At 41.9% G+C, this 25360-nt stretch overlaps 1 protein-coding gene across 1 annotated transcript in view; it reads right to left on the reverse strand.

Moving 5' to 3' along the window:
- PSMA8 (proteasome 20S subunit alpha 8) overlaps window positions 1–24844 on the reverse strand; it is a gene marked incomplete at both ends in the record, with an annotated part of 37879 nt that extends 13035 nt beyond the window's left edge. The window contains 4 exons of the mRNA XM_080714760.1: window positions 324–446; window positions 5118–5242; window positions 18440–18566; window positions 24743–24844. Of these exons, the coding sequence (XP_080570886.1) occupies window positions 324–446; window positions 5118–5242; window positions 18440–18566; window positions 24743–24844 (477 nt within the window). The remainder of the gene's footprint in view (window positions 1–323; window positions 447–5117; window positions 5243–18439; window positions 18567–24742) is intronic.
- Window positions 24845–25360: the final 516 nt, after the last annotated feature.

Here is a 25360-nt window from a genome sequence, read left to right on the forward strand (position 1 = left end):
ATAAATACTTTATATAATTTTGTCATGTTCCTGAAATCAATAAATTACTTAAAAGCTAGGTGTGGTGGGCCACACTTGTAATCCCAGTGGGCTGAGACAGAAGGATCATAGGTTCACAGATAGCCTCAGCTATTTAGTGAGGACCTCTACAACTTAGTGAGACCCTGTTTCAAAATAAAAAATAAAATATAAAAATAGGGCTGGGAGTGTAGCTCTGAGGTAGAATGTCCCTAGGTTCAACCCCGAGTTTCACAAAAAAATTTCACTTAAAGAAAATACATTTATTCCATTTCTTAAAAAATATGCTAACAGTCATGACTCACTTTCCATGCATGGTAAGTACCAGAGGGATCTGTCTGATATAATCTTGGGATACCATCATCATCAAAACCTACGATCAAGGCAGAGATACCAAAAGGCCTTCGCCCATTGCTCTGGGTATATTTCTGAAAAATAAAATTTATTTTAATATTATTAATTAATTATCAAATAAAGACTCTAGCAATAGGTAAAAATGCTATCAAAATGACCTACTTTTCTAATTCTTTTTTTTTAGTACTAGGGATTGAACCCAGACGCATTCTACCTCTAAGATATATCCCCAGCCCTATTTTATTTTTATTTTGCTAATGAGAGTCTCACCACTTGCTGAGGCTGACCTTGAGCCTGTGATCCTCCCTTCTCAGCCTCTCAAGTACTGAGATTATAGGCAAGCGTCACCATGACCAGCTTAATTCTTTCTAAAAAGTACTTTAATTGGTACTATAATTATTACAGTCGCACGTCACAGCCTGCTTCACAGTGGCAGTGACACACGTGCTGGGCCTTGGTGGTCTCCCTCCCCTCCCCCACAGGGTCCTGAGGCTGGCCTTGGTGTTCTCACAAGTGTGAGTAATGTCAGTGCAAGTGCTTCCTCGTTAACTCTCCCTTTTTAGGAGGCTTTCTGGACTAATCTCAATTCATAATGATTTTTAAAATAAATTAATGTATATGGTCTGTAAAATAAAACCACAAATTTATTTATGTCTTAATTTTTCCCGTTGCCTATGTGCCTTTTGGTAGAATGACTAGACCGTCATTTCTTAATACAGTAGGTAGCTATGCACTCTTACTGCCCCACTTGCTTCTTGGCCAGGCTGATTCCAATGAACTGTGCTTTAGAAGCCCATTCATGTTTCACCTTGAGAGACACCGTAACTGTTACCATCATTATTATCAGGAATCCTTACTTGATACTATTACTATCAAGTATATCCTGTTCACTCAATAATGAGTTATTGTTACTTAAAAGTCCAAATGAGACATTTCTTTCAGCCTCAAGGGACCCTTTGTTTCTCTTGAAAAGAAAAAAGCAAGTTTTTTTTTTTTCTTACAGATAATGCAACACTGGAAAGCAATTATATTGCTTTTTAATGCTGAATCTGTGCTCTTAGGCAGATCCATACTAGGACTGGTGCCCCTAAACAGAGAGCAAAGAGGTAGACCTTTCAGACAGCTAAGAAGTAAAGACATGGCGGCTTCATACGACCATGTATGGCTGTGGCTGCAGAGTAAAGAGCTTGCTTCCTGATCTTATCTATGGATTGTATCTATTTTCACATTTTTCAATTTTATTATATTGACACAAGTCAAAAATTAAATGTAAGGTGGCCTATAGACATAACTAACCTCTTTAAAATTGTGTTTATGAAAACCTGAGTGTGGTGGGCATGTTTGTAATCCTAGTACCTGGGAGGCTAAGACAGGAGGACCCCAGGTTTGTGGCCAGCTTCACCTAATTAGTGAGGGCTTCTGCAACTTAGTGAGACCCTGTTTCAAAATAAAAATAAAAATAAAATAGGACTGGGAGTATAGCTTGGAGGAAGAATGCTCCTGCATTCAATCCCAAGTACTGCAAAATAAAATGTGTTTATGAGCTAGGTCCAGTACTTGGGAGGCTGAGACAGGAGGAGTGCAGGTTTGAGGACAGCCTCAGCAAGTAGTGAGACTCTCATCAACCCAAACAGACCATATTTCAAAATAAAAATAAAATAGGGCTGGTGATATAGCTCAGAAGTAGAATGCCCCTGGGTTCAAGTCCCAGTACCAAAAAAAGGAAAGAAAAGAAAGAAGAGAAGAAAGAAAAGGAGAAGAAAAGAAAAGAAGAAAAGGAAAGGAAAGGAAAGGGAAGGAAGGAAGGAAGGAAGGAAGGGAGGAAAGGAGGGAGGAAGGAAGGGAGGGAAGGAGGGAGGGAAGATAGAGAAAACTCTGCTCATACAGCTAGGTATATGGGTACACGCCTACAATCCCAGGACCTGGCAAGCTGAGACAGAAGGATCGCAGGTTCGTGGCCGGCCTCAGCCACGTAGCGAGGCCCTCTGCAACTTAGTGAGACCGTTTCAAACTAAAAAAGAGAATAGGGCTGAGGGTGAGGCTGAGGCAGAAGAGCCCTGGCCAGCGCCTGCGCCCCGAAGGCGTGATGCCTGAACCCCTCCGCCTTCCTAGTGCCCCCACTCCATGCCTAGGTAGAGAATGATGTACCTTGAGAGCCACTTTATGTTTTTAACCAACTTGGGTTTAATAAAAAAGAAATACATGCCTAATGGTAAAATAACTTCAAAATACAAAAGGAGAATGTGAGAGAGCTCCTGTCCCAGGGCCACAGTTTGCCTTCGAGTGGCAAACTCACTGCTACAAATTTACAACTGTATTTCCATAAATATTCTATTTATTCTTGGTATTTCTAGAAGAAATCCTAAAAAACAAAACTGAGAATCTTTACTATAACTGTCTGTCTCTTGGTTTTTCTTGGAGGTTTTTATTGGAGGTAGAAGGGTTTCCAGGAACCCCAGTACCACCAAAACAAACAAAAAAATCACCTAAAGTCTAATGTATTTCTTAGCACAGATTAAAAATATAATCCAAAAAGAACCACCAAATTACAGTAATATTAGGATTGCAGAGAAAATGGGTATATGAAAGAAACCAGAAACAATGTCAGTTTTCAAATATCATCTAGAAACAATATATTACAGTAAGAAAATAACTTTAAGGACTGTTACCATATAAGTACAAATAAAGCAAATGAAAAATAATAATTACATATATTATTGCATCTAACAGTAAACTTTGTATTTATGCAGGGGTTCAAAACAAGTATCTAAACCCGATCAGAAGTGTTTAGATTTATAGGTAAAATAATGGGTTTTTCTATGGAAAAAAATTATTTTTATTTTTTAATTAATTACTTAATATATTTACTTATTTATTTTGTGGTACTGGGGATGAACCCAGGGGCATTCTACCACTGAGCTACACCCCCAGCCCTATTTTTTATTCTTTATTTTGAAACAGGGTTTCATTGAGTTGCAAAGGGCTTCACTAAGTAGCTGAGGCTGTCCACGAACTGTGATCCTCTTGTCTCAGCCTCCCAAATGCTGGGATTACAAGCGTGCGCCACCACACCTGGCTTCTTTGGAAAATTTTAAAGAATGTTTTTAACTGTTATCTCTTGAAGTATAGAAATTCCCTTAAAAGATTAGACTTACTGAGCCGGCATGGTGGCACACATTTTTAATTCCAATACTTGGGAGGCTGAGACAGGAGGACCTCAGGTTTGTGGCCAGCCTCAGCAATTTAGTAAGGCCCTGTCTCAAAATAAAGAGTTAAAAATAGGGCTGGGATGTAAGTTGGAGGTAGAATGCCCCTGGGTTCAATCCCCGGTACCCAGAAAATTTTAGATTAGACTTAACTGGTTTCTTTTTTGTTGTTGTTTGATGCTGAAGATTGAACCCAAAGGCATTCTACCTCTGAACTACATCCCCATCCCTGATTTATTTTTATTTTTATTTTTTTGCAGTACTGGGGATGGAACCAAGGGGCATTTTACCTCCGAGCTATACCCCCAACCCTATTTTTTATTCTTTATTTTGAAACAGGGTCTCACTGAGTTGCAAAGGGCCTCACTAAGTAGTGGCTGAGGCTGGCCTCAAACCACAATCATCCGGTCTCAGCCTCCCAAATACTGGGATTACAAACATACGTCACCATGCCCAGCTTTTATTTTTAATATTGAAACAGGGTCTCACTAACTTGCTAAAGGCCTCCTTAAGTATCTGAGGGTGGCCATGAAATACTCCTGTTTTAGCCTCCCAAATACTGGGATTATAAGCATGTACCACCTTATTTATTTATTTATTTATTTTTATTTATTTATTTTTTGGTGGTACTGGTGATAGAACCCTTCTACCTCCGGGCTACACTCCCAGACCTATTTTATATTTTATTTGGAAACAGGGTCTCTCTTTTTTTTTTTATGGTACTGGGGTTCCTGGAAGCCTTTCTACCTCCGGGCTATACTCCCAGACCTATTTTTACATTTTTATTTGGAAACAGGGTCTCCTAAGCCAGCGCGCACGACTGGCTTCGAACCTGCGCGATCCTCCTGTCTCTGCCTCCCAAGCGCGGGGATTACAAGTGTGCACCACCATGCCCGGCTGAAACAGGGTCTCTTAAACTAGCAAGGCTGGTGTCAAACCTGCGCGATCTTCCTGTCTCCGCCTCCCAAGCACAGGGATTACAAGCATGCACTACCCCACCGGTCTAGTCCTTTTTAATTTATTTTGCAGTTTTGGGGATTGAACCCAGGGGCATTCTACCTCCAAGCTACATTGCCAGCCCTATTTTTTATTCTTTGTTTTGAAACAGGGCCTCATTAGGTAGCTGTGGCTGGCCACAAACCTGCGATCCTCCTGTGTCAGCCTCCCAGGCACTGGGATCACAGTCATGCACCACCACACCCGGTGTTTTAATTTTGAAGGAAGGTCTTGCTACAATGCTGAGGCTGGCCTCTAACTTGCAATCCTGTCTCAGCCTCCCAAGTACTGAGATTACAGTGTGTCACCAGGCCCAGTTTAGACTAACTGTTCTTTTACACTGTACATAATTCCCAGAATTGAAACTGAGATTCCTAGTGATTAAAATCCACCCAGTCTACCTGGATAAGAGTGTATTAAGGAACTGTGAGAAACAATAGGAATTTGCCAGACTGAACGGAATGGCTGGAGTGACTATAGTATTTTGTGATTAGACCTATAATGGAAAATGAGAAAATTTAGTGTGTTAGAATACTACCTTACCTGCTTTAAAGTTGCAATGAAGCGAGTTATGTATTCTACGGTGACTGGGTCCTCAACTGTTAGCTTATGGCTCTGGCACTCCACCCGGGCTCTGTTTATTACGACTCTAGCATCAGCAGTCAGTCCTAGAAAAATAGTCAAAACATTACAAAATGCGGGGTGTGTGTGTGTGTGTGTGTGTGTGTGTGTGTGTGTGTCACTAGGGATGGAACCCAGGAGCATTCTACCGCTGAGCTAGACCCCCAGCCCTATTTTTATTCTTTATTTTGAAACAGGGTCTCACTGAGTTGAAAGGGCCTAAGTAGCTGAGGCTGGCCACTGAGAGCCTCCTGAATGCTGGGATTACAAGCCTGTGTAACCATGCCTGGCTCCAAAATACATAATTTTTACAGGACATTTTTTTTCCTTATCAAAGTATTTTAGCCACCATCAAATCTTTTTTTTTTTTTTGTACTGAGGGTTAAACCTAGGGTGCTCTACCTCTCAGCCACACCACCAGCCCTATTTTAATCAGGCTCTCACTAAGTTGCTGGGGGTCTCACTAAATTGAAGCTGGCCTTGAATCTGTGATCCTCCTGTCTCAGCCTCCAAAGTGCTGGAATTATAGGAATACACCACCATGCCCAGCTCTTAACATCTTTGTGCATGTATGTGCTACTGGAGGCTGAACCCAGGGCCTTGCACATGAGGCAAAATGCTCTACGACTGAGCTACATCCTAATGGAACTAATTTTCTGTGTGTTTATTTGCCTATTTCATTTGTTATTTCTTTCTAAGCTTTCTTTCTTTCTTTCTTTCTTTCTTTCTTTCTTTCTTTCTTTCTTTCTTTCTTTCTTTCTTTCTTTCTTGGTACTGGGTATTGAACCCAGGGGTATTCTACCCTGAGCTATGCCCCCAGCCCTATTTTATTTACTTATTTACTTATTAATTAATTAATTAATTAATTTACACAGTACTGGGGATGCAATCCAGGGGCATTCTACCTCCGAGCTACACCCCCAGCCCTATTTTTTAATGATTTATTTTGAAACAGGGTCTCACTGAGTTGCAAAGGGCCTCACTAAGTAGCTGAGGCTGTCCACAAACTGCAATCCTCCTGTCTTAGCCTCCCAAATGTTGTTGGGATTACAAGCATGTGCCACCATGCCCAGCCTTGTTTTATTTTGAATCAGAGTCTCACTTAATTGCTGAGAAGGGCCTTGAACCTACAGTCCTCCTCTCAGCCTCCCAAGTACTGGGATTACAGGTGTGCACCACCACACCCGGCTTCTCATTACTTTTAAGTGTGTGTGTGTGTGTGTTTGTGTGTGTGTGTGTGTGTGTATGTGTGTGTGTGTGTATGTGTGTGTGTGTGTGAGTTTATGTGTGTGTACTCAACAGGGTTTTCTACATATAAGATCATGTCTATGAACAGAAATAATTTTAATAAATTCTTTAAAATTTGATGGCTTCTTTTTTCTTGCTTCATTACTATACTGAATAGCAGTGGCAAAAGTGGGCATTCCTGTTTTATTCCTGATTCCAAAGAAAAAACTTGAAGTCTTTCAGCAATGTTTCTCATAGAGGGCCTCAATTATGCTTCGGTAATTTCTAGTTTGTCAAGTGGCTTCACTAAGAAAGTGCTGAATTTTGTCAAATGCACTTTTCTGTATCAAATGGTATCATCATATAGTTTTTCTTTTGCTCTTTCTTTCCTGCTAAAATGATGATTTATATTTATTGGTTTTCATGTGCCAAATGATCTGTGGGCTCCAGGAATAAGTCCCCGTTGGTCAAGGTATATGATCTTAATATGCTGACTTTGATTTGCAACATTTTGTTGATATTACCAATGACTTTTTTTTTTTTGGTAGTACTGGGGTTCCTGGAAACCCTTCTACATCCGGGCTACACTCCGAGACCTATTTTTATACTTTTTTAAATTAAGGAAACAGGGTCTCTTAAGCCAGCGTGGCTGGCTTGGAACCTGCACGATCCTCCTGTCTCTGCCTCCCAAATGTGGGGATTACAAGCGTGCGCCACCATAGCCGGCTACCAATGACTTTTTACATCGCTGTTCATAAGGAATATTAACTGCTAGCTTTTCTTTTTGTGGTGTCTTTGGCATCACGGTAATGCTGGCCTCATAAAATGAGCTTGGAAGTATTCTTTCCTCTTTAATTTTTTGGAAAAATTTGAGTGGGACTGTAATTAATTCTTCTATAAAATGTTTGGTAAAGGGGTCCCAGGCAGGGGTCATGTGGGGCAGGCCAGCCGGGGCCAGGGTTGCGGGACTCTGGGACCCGGGCCGGACCGCACATAGCATGCCGGACCCCTGGAGAAACCGGGCCCAGTGCCCTGGGTCCCGGGCAGGGGTTGCACGGGGCACGCCAGCCAGGGCCTGGGTCGTGGGACTCTGGGCCCTGGGCCGGACCGCGTGCAGCATGCCAGACCCCTGGAGAAACCGGGCGCAGTGCCCTGGGTCCCGGGCAGGGGTCATGCGGGGCACGCCAGCCGGGGGCCCAGGTCGCGGGACTCTGGGCCCCACGCGGAGTAGTATGGAGCACACTGGACCCATGGGGAAACCAGGCCGGGTCACAGTGCTACCGAGTGCCTGATCCCACTACCTCTTCAAACCACACATACTGTCTTCTCTTATTGAGAAAAAAAGGAAAAGGAAAAGAAAAAGAAAAAAAGAAAAATATCGGAGAGGGGTTAAGAAGGCCGCTGCGGATGCCAGGATACTGGAGCTGCAGACAAAACGTATCCAAATGCACTGGAACTTATGGAAAAATTCCCCGTGAAGAAGGACTGCCGTTTCTCTATATTGTTAAGAATCTTGGATATCACCTGTAAGGAGAGAGTTTAGCGGAGACCAAGGAGAAAGGTGGTATTGAAAGCGGTCTCCGCGATGGCGGTGGAGACTTGTAATCAGGAGAAGCACAAATCAGATCCTACCAACCTTATTTTTTATGGAGAAATTACATCAAATGTCGAATGCTACCATGACGCATGCATAGGAACACTGGACAACATTCAGAGTGGAAAAAGAGCCTGGGAAGGATTTGAAATGGTGGAGGTAGTAGCAATGGCAGAGATCTGATGCACTACACCTGCAACCTTTGAAATAATAACCCCAGAGGCAGAATGCTACCACCATGCACCCTCGAGAACGTGGGACAATTGGTTGGGTAAAGACGGTGCTCAGATTGGAGCCTGCCGAGGGGTGAGGCTGGCGACGGACACAGGAAAGCTGGGACTGGAGTCTGCTGTGAGGCAAGGCCGGTGCTGGGGCCTCTGAGGCCGGGATCGGAGCCTGCCGAGGGGTTAGGCCAGTGCTGGGGCCAATGAGGCTGGGATCGAAGCCTGCCATGAGGTAAGACCGGTGCTGGGGCCTTCGAGGCCAGGATTGGAGCCTCCTGAGGGGTTAGGCCGGTGCTAGGGCCAGCAAGGCTGGGATCAGAGCTCACTGTGAGGCAAGGCTGGTGCTGGGGCCTCCGAGGCCGGGATAGGAGCCTGCCGAGGGGTTAGGCTGGTACCGGTGCCAATGGCCGACATTGGAGCCTTCCTTGAAGCAAGGCTGGTATTGAGGCCTCCGAGGCCAGGATTGGAGCCTGCCGAGGGGTTAGGCTGGTGCTGGGGCCAATGGCTGGCATCGGAGCCTTCTGTGAGGCAAGGCCGCTACTGAGGCCTCCAAGGCCGGGATCGGAGCCTGTCGAGGGGTTAGGCCATTTCCAGGGCCAGCAAGGCCAGGATCGAAGCTCACCATGAGGCAAGGCCGGTGCTGGGGCCTCCGTGGCTGGGATTGGAGCCTGCTGAGGGGTTAGGCCTATGCCGGGGCCAACAGCCGGTATCGGAGCCTGACAGGAGGCAAGGCCACTACTGGGACCTCTGAGGTTGGGATTGGAGCCTGCTGAGGGGTTAGGCCGATGCTGGGGCCAGCGAGGCCGGGATCGGAGCCTGCCGTGAGGCTAGGCCGGTGCTGGGGCCTCCGAGGCCGGGATTGGAGCCTAAGGAGGGGTTAGGCCAGTGCCGGGGCCAATGGCTGGCATCGGAGCCTGCCGTGAGGCAAGGCTGCTACTGGGGCCTCCGAGGCCGGGATTGGAGCCAGTCGAGGGGTTAGGCTGGTGTTGGCGCCAGCGAGACCAGAATCGGGGCCTCCCATGAAGCAAGGCCGCTGGTTGAGCCAGCGAGGTCTGGATCAGTCCACCAGGTAGCCAGGCCACTACTGGGGCCGTCAAGAGTGGGATCGGTACTTGCAACGCGGCATGCACAGAGAAATATCGCAGAAAATATGAATCAGATGCTTCCCCTAAGCAGCAATAACTAGGAGGAAAAGGGCAACAGGAAGAGGTTGAGCTATAGAAAGGGCCCTATAGTGAAGTAACTAAGGTGACCAATCAGAGGGTATGGAATAGGGGAGGATGGAGCCTCTTTAAAAAGCAGGAGATACATAAACAAATGTATCAAAGTTAATCACCAAACAATCATGGGATCGAGGGAGGGGGAGGGAATGGGATGGGGGTTGGATGAGGGCTAGTTGGATGATGTGTGCTTGTATATCCTCTCAAGTCTTGTATTCCAATGTGATATATGATTACAATTCACCAATTCAAAAAGTAAAAAATTTTTAAAAATGTTTGGTAAAATTTAGTGAAGCCTGCTGAGATTTTCTGTGTCTTACTGAGTAACTTCAGGTAATCTGTGTGTTTCAGGGGATTCCATACACATACAATCATGCACAGTACTTTCCTAAAATCTTTTGTATTTCCATAAAATTGGCAGTAATATGCCCTTTTTCATTTCTCATTTTAACTGGATAGTTTTTTCTTACCCAATAATGCTGAATTTGACAATTTTGTTTACCCTTTGAAAGAACCAACTTTAAGTTTTGTTAATTTTCCAATTCTCTTTTTTATTTATCTCTGCACTTATCTTTATTACCTCCTTTGTTAGCTCTGGAATTAGTTGGTTCTTCCAGTTTTAACATATGAGGCTGGATTGAGATCCTTCTCTTTTAACCTAAGTGCTTACACTTATTAATTTCCTTCTTAACATGTCTTAACTATAGCCCATACATTTTGATATGTTGTACGTTTCGCTTTTACTTCTCTTAAGATGACTGCTATTTTCCCTTGTGATTTTCTTCATTGACCCACAGGTAGTTTAGAAGTACACCGTTTCATTTCCACATATTTGTAGATTTTAAGGTTTTCCTTCTGATACTGATTTCTAGTTTCATTTCACTTTGGTCAGAAAAGATGCTTTGCATGATTTCAACCACTTAAACATATTAAAACTTATTTTGTAATAATTCCAAAAGGTAGTGTAATAAAAGCTATTTTTTGCTGAGTAAGATTTCTAAACTTAAAATTCAAGTTTAATAGCCAGGTATAGTAGTGCATGCTGGGAGGCTGAGACAGGAGGATCACAGGTTCAAAGCCAGCCTCAGCAACTTGGCAAGGCTTCAGTAATCTATAAAGACCTGTTTCCATATAAGAAATAAAATTGGGATGGGGTGTAGCTTGGAAGTAGAATGCCCCTAGGTTCGATCCCCAGTACCAAAAAGTACAATAAAAAATTAAAATTTCAGTTTAAAAAAACACAGCTAGTAGGCTGGGCGTGGATCCCTGCGCTTGGGAGACTGAGACAGGAGGATCGCACAGGTTCTAAGCCAGCCTCAGCTACTTAGTGAGGCTCTCAGCAACTTAGTGAGACCCTGTTTCCAAATAAAGTATAAAATAGGTCTGGAGGGCGGGGAGAATGTAGCCCAGAGGTAGGAGGTCACTGGGTTCCATCCCCAGTACCACAGAATGACAAAACAAAACGCAATTAGAGAAAAGGGCGTGGGGCACATGCTTGTAATCCTAGTACTTGGGAGGCTGAGACAGGAGAACCACAAGTTCAAAGACAGCCTCAGCACGCAGAGACTTTCACCCACCTAGCAAGACTCTGTTTCAAAATAAAAATAAAATCGGGCAGGCAGGGGGCGTAGCTCAGAGGTAGAATGTCCCGGGGCTCTATCCTCAGTACCACACACACAAAAACTACACAATTAGGAAATGAGCAAAAAACAAATGATAACACATTTCATATTCACTATACAGAGGCAAATAAAGACATGAAAATATGTTGAGCCTCATGAGCCAAGAAAATGCAGATTAGACCTCAACTGGGTATCACCATGTACTTTATAAGAATGTCTAGAGAAGACGGTGACAAGACCAAGCAATGCTGAGAATGTAGAGAAAATAATCACTCACACAATGCTAGGAGAAATGTAAAATAGTAGTCACTCTGGAATACAATTTGGCAGTGCTTTATGAAACTAAGCATTCCTTATAATACACTCCAGCAACTGTACTCATAAATGTTTATTCCAGAGAAGTGAAAACCTCTATTTCAATAAAAATTGTACACAAAGATTCATAGATACTTTATTTTTAATAGGCAGAAACTAGAAACATGCCTAATGTCCTTCAATGGGTGAGCTGTTAACAGATTAGTACATTTATACCATGGAATACTATTCAGCAACGAAAAAGAAATGGATTATTGATACATACAACAACTTAAATGAATTGTAAGAGAATTACTCTGACTATAAAAAGACCATCTGAGAAGGTTCTATATCATATACTTTTATCCAAATAACATTTTGAAAATGATAAAATTATAAAAATGAAGAAAAGACTAGTTATTGCCAGAAGTTATGCATGGGGAGAAGAAATAGAAAGAGATAGATTTATTTTATTTTATTTTTAGCAGTACTGGGGATGGAACCCAGGGGTATTCTACCTCTGAGATACACCCCCAGCCCAATTTTTTATTCTTCATTTCTGAAACTGGGTCTCACTGAGTTACAAGGGGCCTCACTAAGTCACTGAGGCTGTTCGCAAACAGTGATACTCTAGTTTCTGCCTCTCAAATGATGGGATTACAGCATCACCACCATGCCTGGCAAGAGGTAGCTTTAAAATGACAGAAGAGTCTGCTTCTCGATTGTAGTTGGGACTACATGAATCTACATATATGATTAAGTGCACTAAAACCACACACATGCACACAGCATGCAAATGAGTGTGTATAAAACTTGTGAAGCCAGGTGTGGTGGCACACGCTTGTAATCCCGGTACTTGGGAGGCTGAGACAGGAAGAACTCAGGTTCATGGCCAGCCTCAGTGAGGCCCTCTGCAATGTAGTGACCCTGTTTCAAATAAAGAATTAAACTTAGGCTAGGGGTATAGCTCAAAGGTAGAATCCCCTTGGGTTCAATCTGCAGTACCACACACACACCCACAAAAAAAAAAAAAAAAAACTTGTAAAAAGGCTCTTTGGATTGTACAAATACTAACATACTGGTTTTTTTTTTAATTTTTTTTTATTGGTGCATTATATTCATACAACTTATTGGGGTAAAAAACTTGTGTGTACAAACATGTACTCATCGCTGATTTAACCCCTACCCAAATCCCACCCCATTCCCTCACCGTCCCTCCCTCCCTTGCTTGGCTTAGTGATTGACTTCAATATGTTTAAGTACATTGTGAGCTTTAGAGATTTTCCTATTCCCCCCTCATTTATCCTCCTTTAGGTTGTCTTGTTTGCTCCTCTTTTCTCCCTAACTCTCACATATTAGGGAAAGCATCTGATTTCTTATTTTTTGTGCCTGACTAATCTCACTTAGCATAATGTCCTCCAGTTCCATCCATTTCCCTGAAAATAATGTAATTGAGTTTTGATGGCTGAGTAAAATTCCATTGTGTACATATCCCACAGTTTTGTAATCCATTCATCTGTTGATGGACATCTTGGCTGGTTCCATAGTTTGGCTATGGTGAATTGTGCAGCTATGAACATAGATACACATGCATTAGTTTGGTAGTTTGGTTTCTTTTCTTTTGGGTAGATACCCAACAGTGGTATTGCTGGATCAAATGGTAGGTTTGTTCCCATTCTTCTGAGGATTCTCCATACTGTTTTCCAAAGTGGTTGCACTAATTTGCAATCCCACCAGCATTGTCTTAGAGTTCCCACTTCTCCACATCCTCGCCAGCATCTGTTGTTGTGTTTTGAATGATGGCCATTCTAGTTGGAGTTAGGTGAAATCTCAGGGTAGTTTTGATTTGCATCTCTCTGATTGCCAGTGATGTTGAGCATTTTTTCATGCATTTATTGGCCATTTGAATTTCTTCTTTTGTGAAGTGTCTATTTAGTTCATTTGCCCATTTTGTTATTGGATGCTTTGTTTTCTTAGTGTTGAGTTTCTTGAGTTCTCTGTATATTCTAGATATTAGTCCTCTATCAGTGGTGTAGGTGGCAAAAATCTTCTCCCATTCTGTTGGCTCTCGATTGAGATTCTTGATAGTTTCCTTTGCTGAACAGAAGCTCTTCAGTTTCATGCAATCCCCTGTATTGATTCTCCTTTTAATCTGTTGTGCCTTTGGGGTCTTGTTGAGGAAATGTTTGTCTGTGCCTATGTGTTGTAGTGTTGGACCCTCTTCAAGGAGCTTCAAAGTCTCTGGTATAATTTCCAAGTCTTTGATCCATCGTGAGTTGACTTTTGTACAGGGTGAAAAAGTGGGATTAACATCCAATTTTCTGCATATGGTTAACCAGTTTTGCCAACACCATTTGTTGAAGAGGCTATCTTTTTTCCAGTGTATATTTTTGGCCTCTTTGTCAAAAATCAATTGGCTGAAAGTGTGTGGACTTGTTTCTGGGTCTTCTATTCTGCTCCATTGGTCTATATATCTGTTCTTTTGCCAGTACCATGCTGTTTTTATTACAATGGCTTTGTAGTATAGTTTAAAGTCAGGTATAGTGATTCCTCCTGCGTGGTTTTTGTTGCTGAGAACTATCTTGGCTATTCTGGGCTTTTTGTTATTCCAGATAAATTTAAGGACTGATTTTTCTATGTCTGTGAGGAATGATCTTGGTAGTTTAATGGGCATTGCATTAAATCTGTAGATCACTTTTGGGAGGATGGCCAATTTAATGATATTTATTCTGCCAATCCATGAACATGGAAGATCTTTCCATCTTCTAAGATCTTCTTTGATTTCTTTTTTCAGTGTTTTATAATTTTCTTTGTAGAGATCTTTTACCTCCTTGGTCAAGTTTATTCCTAGGTATTTTATTTTTTTGTGGGAGATCCTGAGTGGAAGTGTTTTCTGAATTTCTTTTTCAGTGGATTTATGGTTGGTGTACAGGAAAGCTTCTTCTGACTTTTTAAGATTGATTTTGTATCCAGATACATTGCTGAATTTGTTGATCAGTTCTATAAGCCTTTTGGTTGAGTTTGTTGGGTTTTCTAAGTATAGTATCATGTCATCTGCAAATAGTGAAAGCTTAAGTTCTTCTTTTCCTATTTGTACTCCTTTGATTTCCTTTTCTTGCCTTATTGCTCTGGCTAGATTCTCTAGTACTATATTGAAGAGAAGTGGTGATAATGGACATCCTTGTCTCGTTCCAGTTTTTAGGGGGAATTCTTGAAGTTTTTCCCCATTTAATATGATGTTGGCAGTGGGCTTATTGTAGATTGCCTTAATAATGTTGAGATATTTTCCCTCTATTCCAATTCTCTGCAGTGTTTTTATCATAAATGGATGTTGAATTTTATCAAATGCTTTTTTAGCATCTATTGAGATGATCATGTGGTTTTTGTCTTTGATTCTGTTTATATGATGAATTACATGGATTGATTTTCGTATATTGAACCAGCCTTGCATCCCTGGGATGAACCCTACCTGGTCATGGTGAATGATTTTCTTGATGTGGTTTTGTTTTTGTTTTTTTTTGGTGGTACTGGGGTTCCTGGAAGCCCTTCTACCTCCAGGCTACACTCCCAGACCTATTTTTACATTTTTTAAATTTGGAAACAGGGTCTCCTAAGCCAGCGCGCGCGACTGGCTTCGAACCTGCGCGATCCTCCTGTCTCTGCCTCCCAAGCGCGGGGATTACAAGCATGCGCCACCACGCCCGGCCTTGATGTGGTTTTGAATGCGTGTTGCTAGTATTTTGTTTAATAGTTTTGCATCCAAGTTCATCAGAGATATAGGCCTGTAGTTTTCCTTCCTTGAACTGTATTCAGTTTGGGTATTAGTGTGATATTGGCTTCATAAAATGTATTTGGGAGAGTCCCGGTTTTTTCTATTTCCCGAAATAGTTTGAGTAGTATTGGGATTAGTTCTCCTATAAAGGTTTTATAGAATTCACTTGGGAAACCATCTGGTCCTGGGTTTTTCTTTGATGGTAAACTCTTTATTGCTATTTCAATCTCTTTGATTGTTATTGGTTGGTTTAAGTGTTCTATATCTTCTTGACTCAGTTTAGGAAGGTTGTATTTATCTAGGAAGTTGTCGATTTCCTCCAGATTTTCCATTTTGTTGGAGTATAGTTTTTCAAAGTAGTTTCTGATAATCCTCTGGATTTCTACGCTGTCAGTAGTAATGTCTCCTTTTTCATCCCTTATCTTCATAATTTGGGTTGATTCTCTCTTCTTTTTAGTTAGGTTGGCTAGTGGTTTATTAATCTTGTTAATTTTTTCAAGAAACCAGCTTTTGGTTTTGTTGATTTTCTGTATTGTTTTTTTATTCTCTATTTCGTTAATTTCTGCTCTAATTTTAATAATTTCCCGTCTTCTGCTGGCTTTGGGGTTCAATTGTTCCTGCTTTTCAAGGGCTTTGAGGTGTGTCGTAAGGCTATTTATTTGAGGATTTTCTGTTTTTCTTATGTGAGCACTCAGTGCTATAAATTTTCCTCTTAATACTGCCTTCAAAGTGTCCCAGAGGTTTTGATATGTTGTTTCTGTATTTTCATTTGTTTCTAGAAATTTCTTGATTTCACCTCTTACATCTTCTATGACCCATTCTTCATTCAGAAGTGTGGTGTTCAGTCTCCACATGTTTATGTTGTTTCTCTGGGTCTTCTTATAGTTGATTTCTAGTTTCATTCCATTATGGTCTGAAATGACACAGGGAAGTATGTAACATTTTTTAAATTTGCTAGTGCTCATTTTGTGTCCCAGGATGTGATCTTTTTTGGAGAAGGTTCCATGAGCAGCTGAGAAAAATGTAAACTCTGCTCTAGTTGGATGAAATATTCTATATGTGTCCAACAGGTCCATTTGGTTAATGGTGTTCTTTAGTTCTGAGACATCTTTACTGACCCTTTGTCTGGAAGATCGGTCTAGTATTGTGAGAGGTGTGTTGAAGTCTCCCAGTATTATTGTGTTGGGATTTATGTGTGACTTCATGTCACAAAGAGTTTGATTTATGAAAGTAGCTGCCCCTATGTTTGGGGCATAGATGTTGATTATTGTTATTTCCTCTTGTTGGACTATTCCTTTTACCAGTAAAATGTGACCTTCTTTGTCTCTTCTAATAAGCTTGGGTTTGAAGTCTAACTTGTCTGATATCATAGTTGCTACTCCTGCTTGTCTTCGAGTACCATTAGCATGGATTACCTTGCTCCAGCCCTTTACCTTGAGTTTGTTCCTATCTTTACTTGTAAGGTATATTTCTTGTAAGCAGCAGATGGATGGATTCTGGCTTTTAATCCATTTTGCCACTTTATGTCTTTTTATTGGGGAGTTGAGGCTGTTTACATTCAGTGTGATTATAGAGAGATAATTTTTAATTCCCAACATGTTAAGATCTTATTTCTGTTTGAGATACTGTTTATTCTTCTTTGCTTAGTTGTCTGCTGGATGGGAATTCTTGTTTCTTTGGTTCTGGCGTGTATTACCCATTTCCTCTTTGCAGTTAATCTCCTTGAGTATTTTCTCTAGCGCTGGTTTTGAAGACATAAATTCCTTCACTTGCTGTTTGTCATGGAAGCTTCTTATTTCCCCATCTAATTTGATGGATAGTTTTGCTGGGTAGGAAATTTTTGGCTGGAAGTTGTTTTCTTTCAGAGTTTGGAATATGTTACTCCAAGCCCTTCTGGCTCTCATAACTTGGTTTGGGAAGTCTGGAGTGATTCTAATTGGTTTGCCTCTGTATGTCACGTGGCCTTTTGTTTTTGTTGCCTTTAAGATTCTGGCCTTTAAGATTGTTGCCTTTAAGGCTCTGGCTGCTCCGGCTGTTCTGGCCTCTCCGCTCGGCTGCTCAGGCTGCTCCGCTCCGCGGCTCCCCCCAATCCGCGCTGCGGCTCTGGCCGCTCCGGCTTCTCCGGGCGCGGCACTTCGGGCTGGTTTTTTTCCGGTGTCTTGTTTTTCCAGCCCTTTTTCTCTGTTCCTTGTATTTACCGTTTTTATTTCTTTTCTGGTGGTGTTTTCTGGCTCTGAAAGGCGCTGGTTTTGTGGTAGTAAAGTTGGATTGTTAGCGGGATTTGTAAGTGCCGCTTTCCTCCATAGCCATCTTCCCGGAAGTCCTCTAACTTACTGGTTTTTGAAGGTGTTGCCATGAGAGAAACTTGGAAAAGTAAACTGAACTTTTCTGTATTTTTTGTAAAATCTTATGACTCTATAGGTATCTTAAAATAAAAAGTTTATGGTTGAGGGTATAGCTCAGTATTAAAGTACTTATCTAGCATGCACAAGGCCCTAAATTTGATACCTAGCACTGCAAAAACCAAACATGCATGCACGCACATGCAGAGCTTATGAAAAAAATGGCTACCTAAAGTTTTAAGGTAATATAATAAATTTTTAAAAATATTTCTACTTTATTAGCAAAGCTCATTCTCAGAAATCATTGTCAGTATACAGAGTTGTGTTTGTGTGTGTGTGCGTGCCTGCGTGCGTGTTTGTGTGGTACCAGGGATGAAATCCAGGGACATTCTACCTCTGAGCTACACCCCCAGCCTTATTTTTTATTCTTTATTTTGAAACAGGGCCTCACTAAAGCTGAGGCTGGCAGTGAACCTGCAATCCTCCTGTCTCAGCTTCCCAAGTACTAGGATTACAAACACGGGCCACTGTGCCTGGCTTGTGTTTTTATTTTATCATTATTATTATTATTATTATTATTATTATTATTATTATTATTTTGGTGGTACTGGGGTTCCTGGAAGCCCTTCTACCTCCGGGCTACACTCCCAGACCTATTTTTACATTTTTATTTGGAAACAGGGTCTCCTAAGCCAGTGCGCGCAGCTGGCTTCGAACCTGCGTGATCCTCCTGTCTCTGCCTCCCAAGCGCGGGGATTACAAGCGTGCGCCACCACGCCCGGCTTGTGTTTTTCTTTTAAAAAATAGGTGATGGTGTTTTTTTTTTTTAATAAGAAATGGGATATAACTACATATGCTGCATAAAAATCGCAAAACTGCAGTAGTCGTGCTAATTGTATGGTCCCACTCCACTAAAATGCTATTTATTATTATTGTAGCTTCAAAGTACCTGCAAAAGCCATGCAGACATGGTCATCAAGGGCACAAATTTTCCTCACAGTTCGTTCATCTTGAAGTTTGGCAACAGATTTTTTCTCTACCCCGAGCACAACTATATTGGTACCTCGAATTCCAACCTGTCAAGTCATTTAAAAAAAAAAACCACAATTAACTTTATATTTAAACTTACAATGATAGCCGTGCATGGTGGCACACACTTATAATCCCAGCATTTGGGAGGCAGAGACTGAAGGATCATGGTTCGTGGACAGCCTCAGTTCCTTAGTGAGGCCCTTCACAACTCAGTGAGACCTTGTTTCAAAATATAAAGAAGAAAAAATAGGGCTGGGGGTGTAGCTCAGGGATCAGATGCCCTTGGGTTCTATCCCCGGTACTGCAAAAAAAAAAAAAAAAAATTTACAATTAAGTTACTGTAACAGAAGACTTAGAGGCAAAGGCTTTCCCTTAAACACTGAATAAAAAAGAGAAAAGTAGACTTCTAGAAAAACAGCTGCGTAGGTCCTGGCTTATGTAAACTCAAAGCAAAGAAGACAGTAGGAAGAGATTTCAAAGACAATACCACCAATGACAAGACTCGAGCGCGCTAATCTCAGACAGTATGTGTGATACAGTATGAGTTTAACCAAAGTACAAGAAGATGCTGGCAATCCGTGTGAATTCCTTTTAGTGCAGCCATACCACTGCTGGAAAGGACGCAGAGACAGTCAATAAATCTCACTGGGTGGAGGACAGGAACTGGGGCTGCAACAGCCTGAATGTAGATCCCTCTCCAAATGTATTCTGAAATGCTAAGCCTAAAATGATATCATTAGGAGGTAGGGCCTTTGGGAGGCGAAAGGTCCTAAGAGTGGAGCCCACCTGAACTGGATTAGTGTTCTTATAAGAGGCCCAAGAAGCCCATGTGCCTCATCCTCCCATTGAGGACGCCAGAAGTATTATCTGTGCACCAGGAAGCGGCTCTCATTTCCTGGCTTTGACCTTACATTTTTCAGCTTCTATATCTGTGGGAAATAAATTTCGCCCTATAAGCCTCCCAGCAACGATACTTAGTTATAGCAGTTATGTCCTTATCCTTGGCTATGGTTGGCTGTGTGTGTGTGTGTGTGTGTGTGTGTGTGTGTGTGTGTGTGTGTATGTGTGTGTGTTACTGGGGAGTAAACCCAAAGGCATTCTATCACCAATCCAAACTCCCAGCCCTATTTTTTTTTTATTCTTTATTTTCAAACAGTGTCTCAGTAACTTGCAGAGGGCCTCACTAAGTAGCTGAGGCTGGCTTTGAACCTGCAATCCTGTCTCAGCCTCCCAAGTACTGGGATTACAAGCGTGTGCCATCATGCCCAGCTTTTTTTTTTCTTCTTTTTTTGATACTGATTGAACCCAGAGATATTGTGCCTCTGAGCTATAGCCCAACCCTTCTTATTGTTCTGAAACAGGGTCTTCCTAACTTACTGAGACTGGCCTTGAACCTGTGATCCTCCAGTCTCAGCTTCCCAAGTACTGGGATTGCAGGCTTGTGCCACTGTGCCCCACTGGTACAATTTGAGCATGTCCCCTAAGGGTTCATGTGAAGACGGTATGATCTTCAATGTGACAGTGTTTAAGTGGAAAAAACATTAAGAGAAGGAGCCTAGTGGGAAATCCATAGACGACTTTATATCTTTGTGTATTTAAAATACTCTGCAATAAAGCCAAGTGCAGTGATGCACACCTGTAATCCTAGTATTTGAGAAGCTGAGACAGGAGGGTTGCAGGTTCAAGGACAGGCTCAGTAGTGTAGCAAGACTCTGAGGAACCTACCGAGATCTGTTTCAAAAACAAAAACAAAAAAAGGGCTGGGGATGTAGCTCAGAAGTAGAATATCCCTAAGCGCAATCCCCAACACCACACACACACAAAATAATATTCTATAATACAAAACTAAAAGTAAACAGACATAAACACAAGTAAAACTCAACTTTTTCTACTGGGTCTTGAGTTCTAAACACACGTGCTCAGCTGCCTCATGGCCTCTATAGGTCAGGAGTCGGCACTGCTTAGCTGTGCTGTCTGGTTCCAGTCTCCCAGGCTGCAATACACTTGTGCTCTGGTTCCACGATGATCTATCTCATGGCTTATTAGGGACAAACACTTCCAAGTCACTCACATCATTGTTGACCAGATTCTGTCTCTTAGATTATTGGTCTATGGATCTGGTACCACACTGGGCTTTTGTTTTGTTTTGTTTTGGTACTGGAGATTGAATCCAGGGGCATTCTACCTCTGAGCTACATCCCAGCCCTAGTTTAGTCTTTATTTTGAAACAAGGTCTCACTAAGCTGTGGAGGGCCTCACTAAGCAGCAGAGGCTGGCCACAAACCTGAGATTCACTTGCATCAGCCTCCCAAGTACTGGGGTTACAGGCATGCACCACCACACCCAGTCCATGCTACTTTTTATACTACTAAATAATAACACATGTAATCCCAGTACTTGGGAGGCCAAGGCAGGAGGATCACAGGTTTGTAGCCAGCCTCAGCAATTTAGGCCCTCCACAATTTTGTAAGAATCTGTTTCAAAATAAAACATAAAATAGGGCTGGGGGTGTAGCGCAAAGGTAGGGTTCCCCTGGGATCAATCCTCAGTACTACACACACATACATATACTAGCCCAAACTGGCCAATCTAGTTAATTTATAATTAACCCTATCAATGGCCACTTATAGGCAGACCATTTTACAACCAACTTTAATAAACAAGTGCCAGTATAAGCTTTACCCGATGTAAAAGGTCACAGCGCCTTCAAGGAAACATAATGAATATGCAAATACAAATATGCAAATTAAGATTTCAGAATCCTGAAACAAAAATCTCATCTTTCCAATGTATCATTAAAAATACCCACTATAGGTATTTTTATATCCTTATCCTTTTACAGTTCATTACAAAGGAACTGTCAATCAGTTCTACAACGTTCTCAAAACATTTCAGTGAACCAATGTGGTTTCGTATTACACCCCAGTTCTCTCCCATCACTCCTTTTATTTTAGGCTCTAATCTTAGGCATTATTTTCTAACCATATGCTACATACCATGCTGGGGATTCTATAACTTTCATTTTTATCAAAATGGTACCCTTTTGGTTTGAGCTACATCAGGCTTTTCCTAAATTTACAATTCTAAAAAAAATTACTTATAAAACAGAAGCTAAACTAGTGGGTCCAATTAGATAGAAAAATAATTTAAGAATGATTCTTCTTTCTAGTGTTATTATTTCTTGCTCCTTTATGTTTGGTAGATTTATAGTGAAAGTGAATTATTTCCTTCCATTATCAAGTTGGTATGGAAAGCGAGAGAAAATAGAGACACTTGTAGACTTAGAAATAGTCTGTGTATCCTCATAGCGCCATCTCGATTTCCAAAATACACAACAAATATGCTCATGAAATCTTAAAAAAAAATCAGATCCTAGCCAGGCATGGTGGTGCATGCTTGTAATCCCTGCGCTTGGGAGGCTGAGACAGGAGGATCGCACAGGTTCGAAGCTAGCCTCAGTTGGCTTAAGAGACCCTGTTTCCAAATAAAATATAAAATAGGTCTGGAAGTGTAGCCCAGAGTAGAAGGCCCCTGGGTTCCATCCCCAGTACCAAAAAAAAAAAAAAAAAAAAAGATCCTTTTGAATTCATAGGCCAAGACTTTGAAGGTTCAGAGTAATAGAACTTTGGTTACCAGGGGATTTTTGCCCTTTTGAAATGTATATAAATCACTAAAATTATTAAATGCTGTAAAATTAGCACTATTCCAGCTACCCCAAGTATTTAAAAGTTTTTCAGTAATGTGGGTTTATAAGTCTAATGTAAGGTATAATCGCTCATGAAACTTCAAGTATTACTTTAAAATAACAAAAAGACTGCTGAAGAGGGGAGATTCTTGAGGTTTTAGTCCTTTAAAAGGCTGCCAAATATTGAGGTGGAAATTTTGAGATTTTTGTTGTTGTTTTTTTTTGCAGTATTGGGGATGAAACCCAGGAGTATTCCACTTCCAACTACACCTCCAGATCTTTTCTTTTCTTTCTTTCTTTCCTTCTTTCTCTTTCTTTCTTTCTTTCTTTCTTTCTTTCTTTCTTTCTTTCTTTCTTTCTTTCTTTCTTTCAGTACTGGGGCTGGAATACGGGGACACTGTACCTCAGAGCTACACCCCCAGCCGTATTTTTAGTCTTTTCGCCTTTGAAACAGGGTTTCAATGAGTTGCAAATGGCCTCCTTAAGTAGCTGAGGCTGTCAGCAAACCTGGATCCTCCTGTCTCAGGCTCCCAAGGACTGGGATTACAAGTGCGTGCCACCATGCCAGGCTTAATGAGTGTATTTGGAGTGTGTGTGTGTGTGTCTGTGTGTGTGTGTGTGTGGTACTGGGGATTGAACCCTGGGACATTTTACTTCTGAGCTATACCCCAGCCCTATTTTTATTATGAAATAGATCTCCCTAGGTTGATGAGTTTCATTACTTGCTGAGGCTGTCCTTGAACCCATGATCTTCTGTCTCAGCCTCCCCCAAACTGGAATTACAGCTATTTCACCACTCTCAGGTAGATCAGCATTTTAAAGCGTTTCCTCCTTAACAAGGGCTTACTACTAAATTGATTTGGTCTATATTACATTGATTTGGTCTGTATTTTGAGGTCAAGCCTGGACAATCTCTAATTCTGTGTGTGTGTGTGTGTGTGTGTGTGTGTGTGTGTGCGTGTTGTACTAGGGATTGAACCCAGGGACATTCAAACTCCAAGCTACACCCCTAGCCCTACTTTTTTTTTTTATTTTGAAAAAGAGTCTCACTAAGTTGCTGAGGGCTTCACTAAAGTAGATGAGGGTGGCAGAGAACCTGTGATCCTCCTCTCTAAGCCTCCCAAATACTGAGATTACAGGTGAGCCACCATGCTCAGCTCCAGTCTTTAATATTATCATAAATATTAAACAATGATTCCAAATTAAGGGACCATATGAACTTTACCATGGGTCTGCGAAATCTTGAGGAAAGAGGAAATGGGCCATGAACATTCAGGTTGGCTATTCTAGATGTATTTTCTTTTCTTATTGTCAGAACTTGCATCAATATATCTTTGAGTCAAGGCTGTTACCACACACACAGACACAAAATCCAAGTTTGCATCTATAGCTATCCTAACAGAAACCGCTAAGATCTACTGTGTGTGAGGGACATATATTGCGGATTAAACCCATAGACGGTCCACCTCTAAACCATAACCCCAACTCTATTTTATTTTGAAATTAAATTGCTGAAGCTGGCCTCGAACTTAAAATCCTTCTGTCTCTGCCTTCCAAGTACTAGGATGACAGGTGTGCACCACAAATTTACTCCACCACTTCCAGCCTAAATGTATTTATTTATTTATTTATTTTTATTTTATTTTTTGCGGGTCTGGGGATGGAACCCAGGGCATTCAACCTCCGAGCTACACCCCCTGCCCTATTGTTTATTCTTTATTTTGAAACCGGGTCTCACTGAGTTGCAGAGGGCCGCACTAAGTAGCTGAGGCTGTCCGCGAACTGCGATCCTCTGGTCTCAGCCTCCTGAATGCTGGGATTACAAGCGTGCGCCACCACGCCAAACTCAGCCTAAATTCAAAGAGCAGTATCTCCTTCCATAAAAAAGACAAAGCAATCCAGGCGTGGTGCACGCCTGTAATCCCAGTACTTGGGGAGGCTAAGACTGGAAGATATCAGGTTCAAAGGCAGCCTCAGGAATTTAGTGATGTTTTAACTCAGTGAGACCCTGTCTCCAAATAAAAAATAATTAGGGCTGGGGATGTAGCTCAGAGATACAATCTCTCCGGGTTCCACCAACACGTACCAAGAAGAAAGAAAAAAAAAAAAAAAAAAAAAAAGAAAGAAAGAAACACACACCAAGAAAAAGAGCCGGGCGTGGTGGCACACGCTTGTAATCCCCGCGCTTGGGAGGCTGAGACAGGAGGATCGCATGGGTTCGAAGCCAGCCTCCCTCAGCTACTTAGTGAGGCTTAGTGAGACCCTATTTCCAAATAAAATATACATTAAAAAAAAAAAAAAAAGGTCTGTGAGTATATCCCGGAGGTAGAAAGCCTCTGGGTTCCACCCCCTAGTACCACCAAGAAGAAAAAAAAAAGAAAAGAAAAGAAAAAAAGAAAAAGAAAAAAACAAGAGGGTGGGGGACAAAGTACTTTTCAGAAGCAGGGGCGCTCGCCTCCCTTGACCCCAACACCGGAGCAGTAAACTGGGGCAGGGGTTAAGGAGGCCCGACATGGCCCAGGGCTGGCGGCTCACCGCTGTGGATCCTTTCTTCACTGCTTCCTGGGCATATTCCACTTGGAAAAGGTGTCCGTCTGGGGAGAAGACAGTGATTGCCCGGTCATACCGAGACGCCATCGCACACGACTACAAAGATTCCTGGATATTACACTACTCGGCAAAGGCAGGTAGAAACCGCTAAGTGCCACCACGTGCTGGCCCGGAAGTGCTCACGCACGCGCATCAGCCGCCTCCCAGAAGCCCTTGCGCCACTCCCCCTGTCTCCCGGAAGTCCTGGGACCCTCCCTTCCTGGTCTCCCAGAAGTCCTCATGCCCTCCGCTTTCTGACCCCCCACAGTGCCTTGGGAGGCTGAGCCAGGAGGATCGCAGGTTTGATAGCCTTAGCAATTTAACGGGGTCCCTCAGCAATTTAGCAAAACCCTGCTTAACATTTAAAATACAAAAACAGGGCTGCAGGTGCATCTTGGAGGTAAAATGCCTTTGGGTTTAACTCCCACTACCAAAAAAAATTTTTTTATATGCACCTGTTACGCAAAAGAATAAGTACAATTTCAGTTATTTCCCATTTCAGCCACCAGCCCTGGTTTCAGATTCTAAAATTTCTTTTTTCTTTCTCTTTTTCTTTTTAATTGT

This window comes from Muscardinus avellanarius, assembly GCF_963383645.1.
Source record: "Muscardinus avellanarius genome assembly, chromosome: 17".
NCBI lineage: Eukaryota > Metazoa > Chordata > Mammalia > Rodentia > Gliridae > Muscardinus > Muscardinus avellanarius.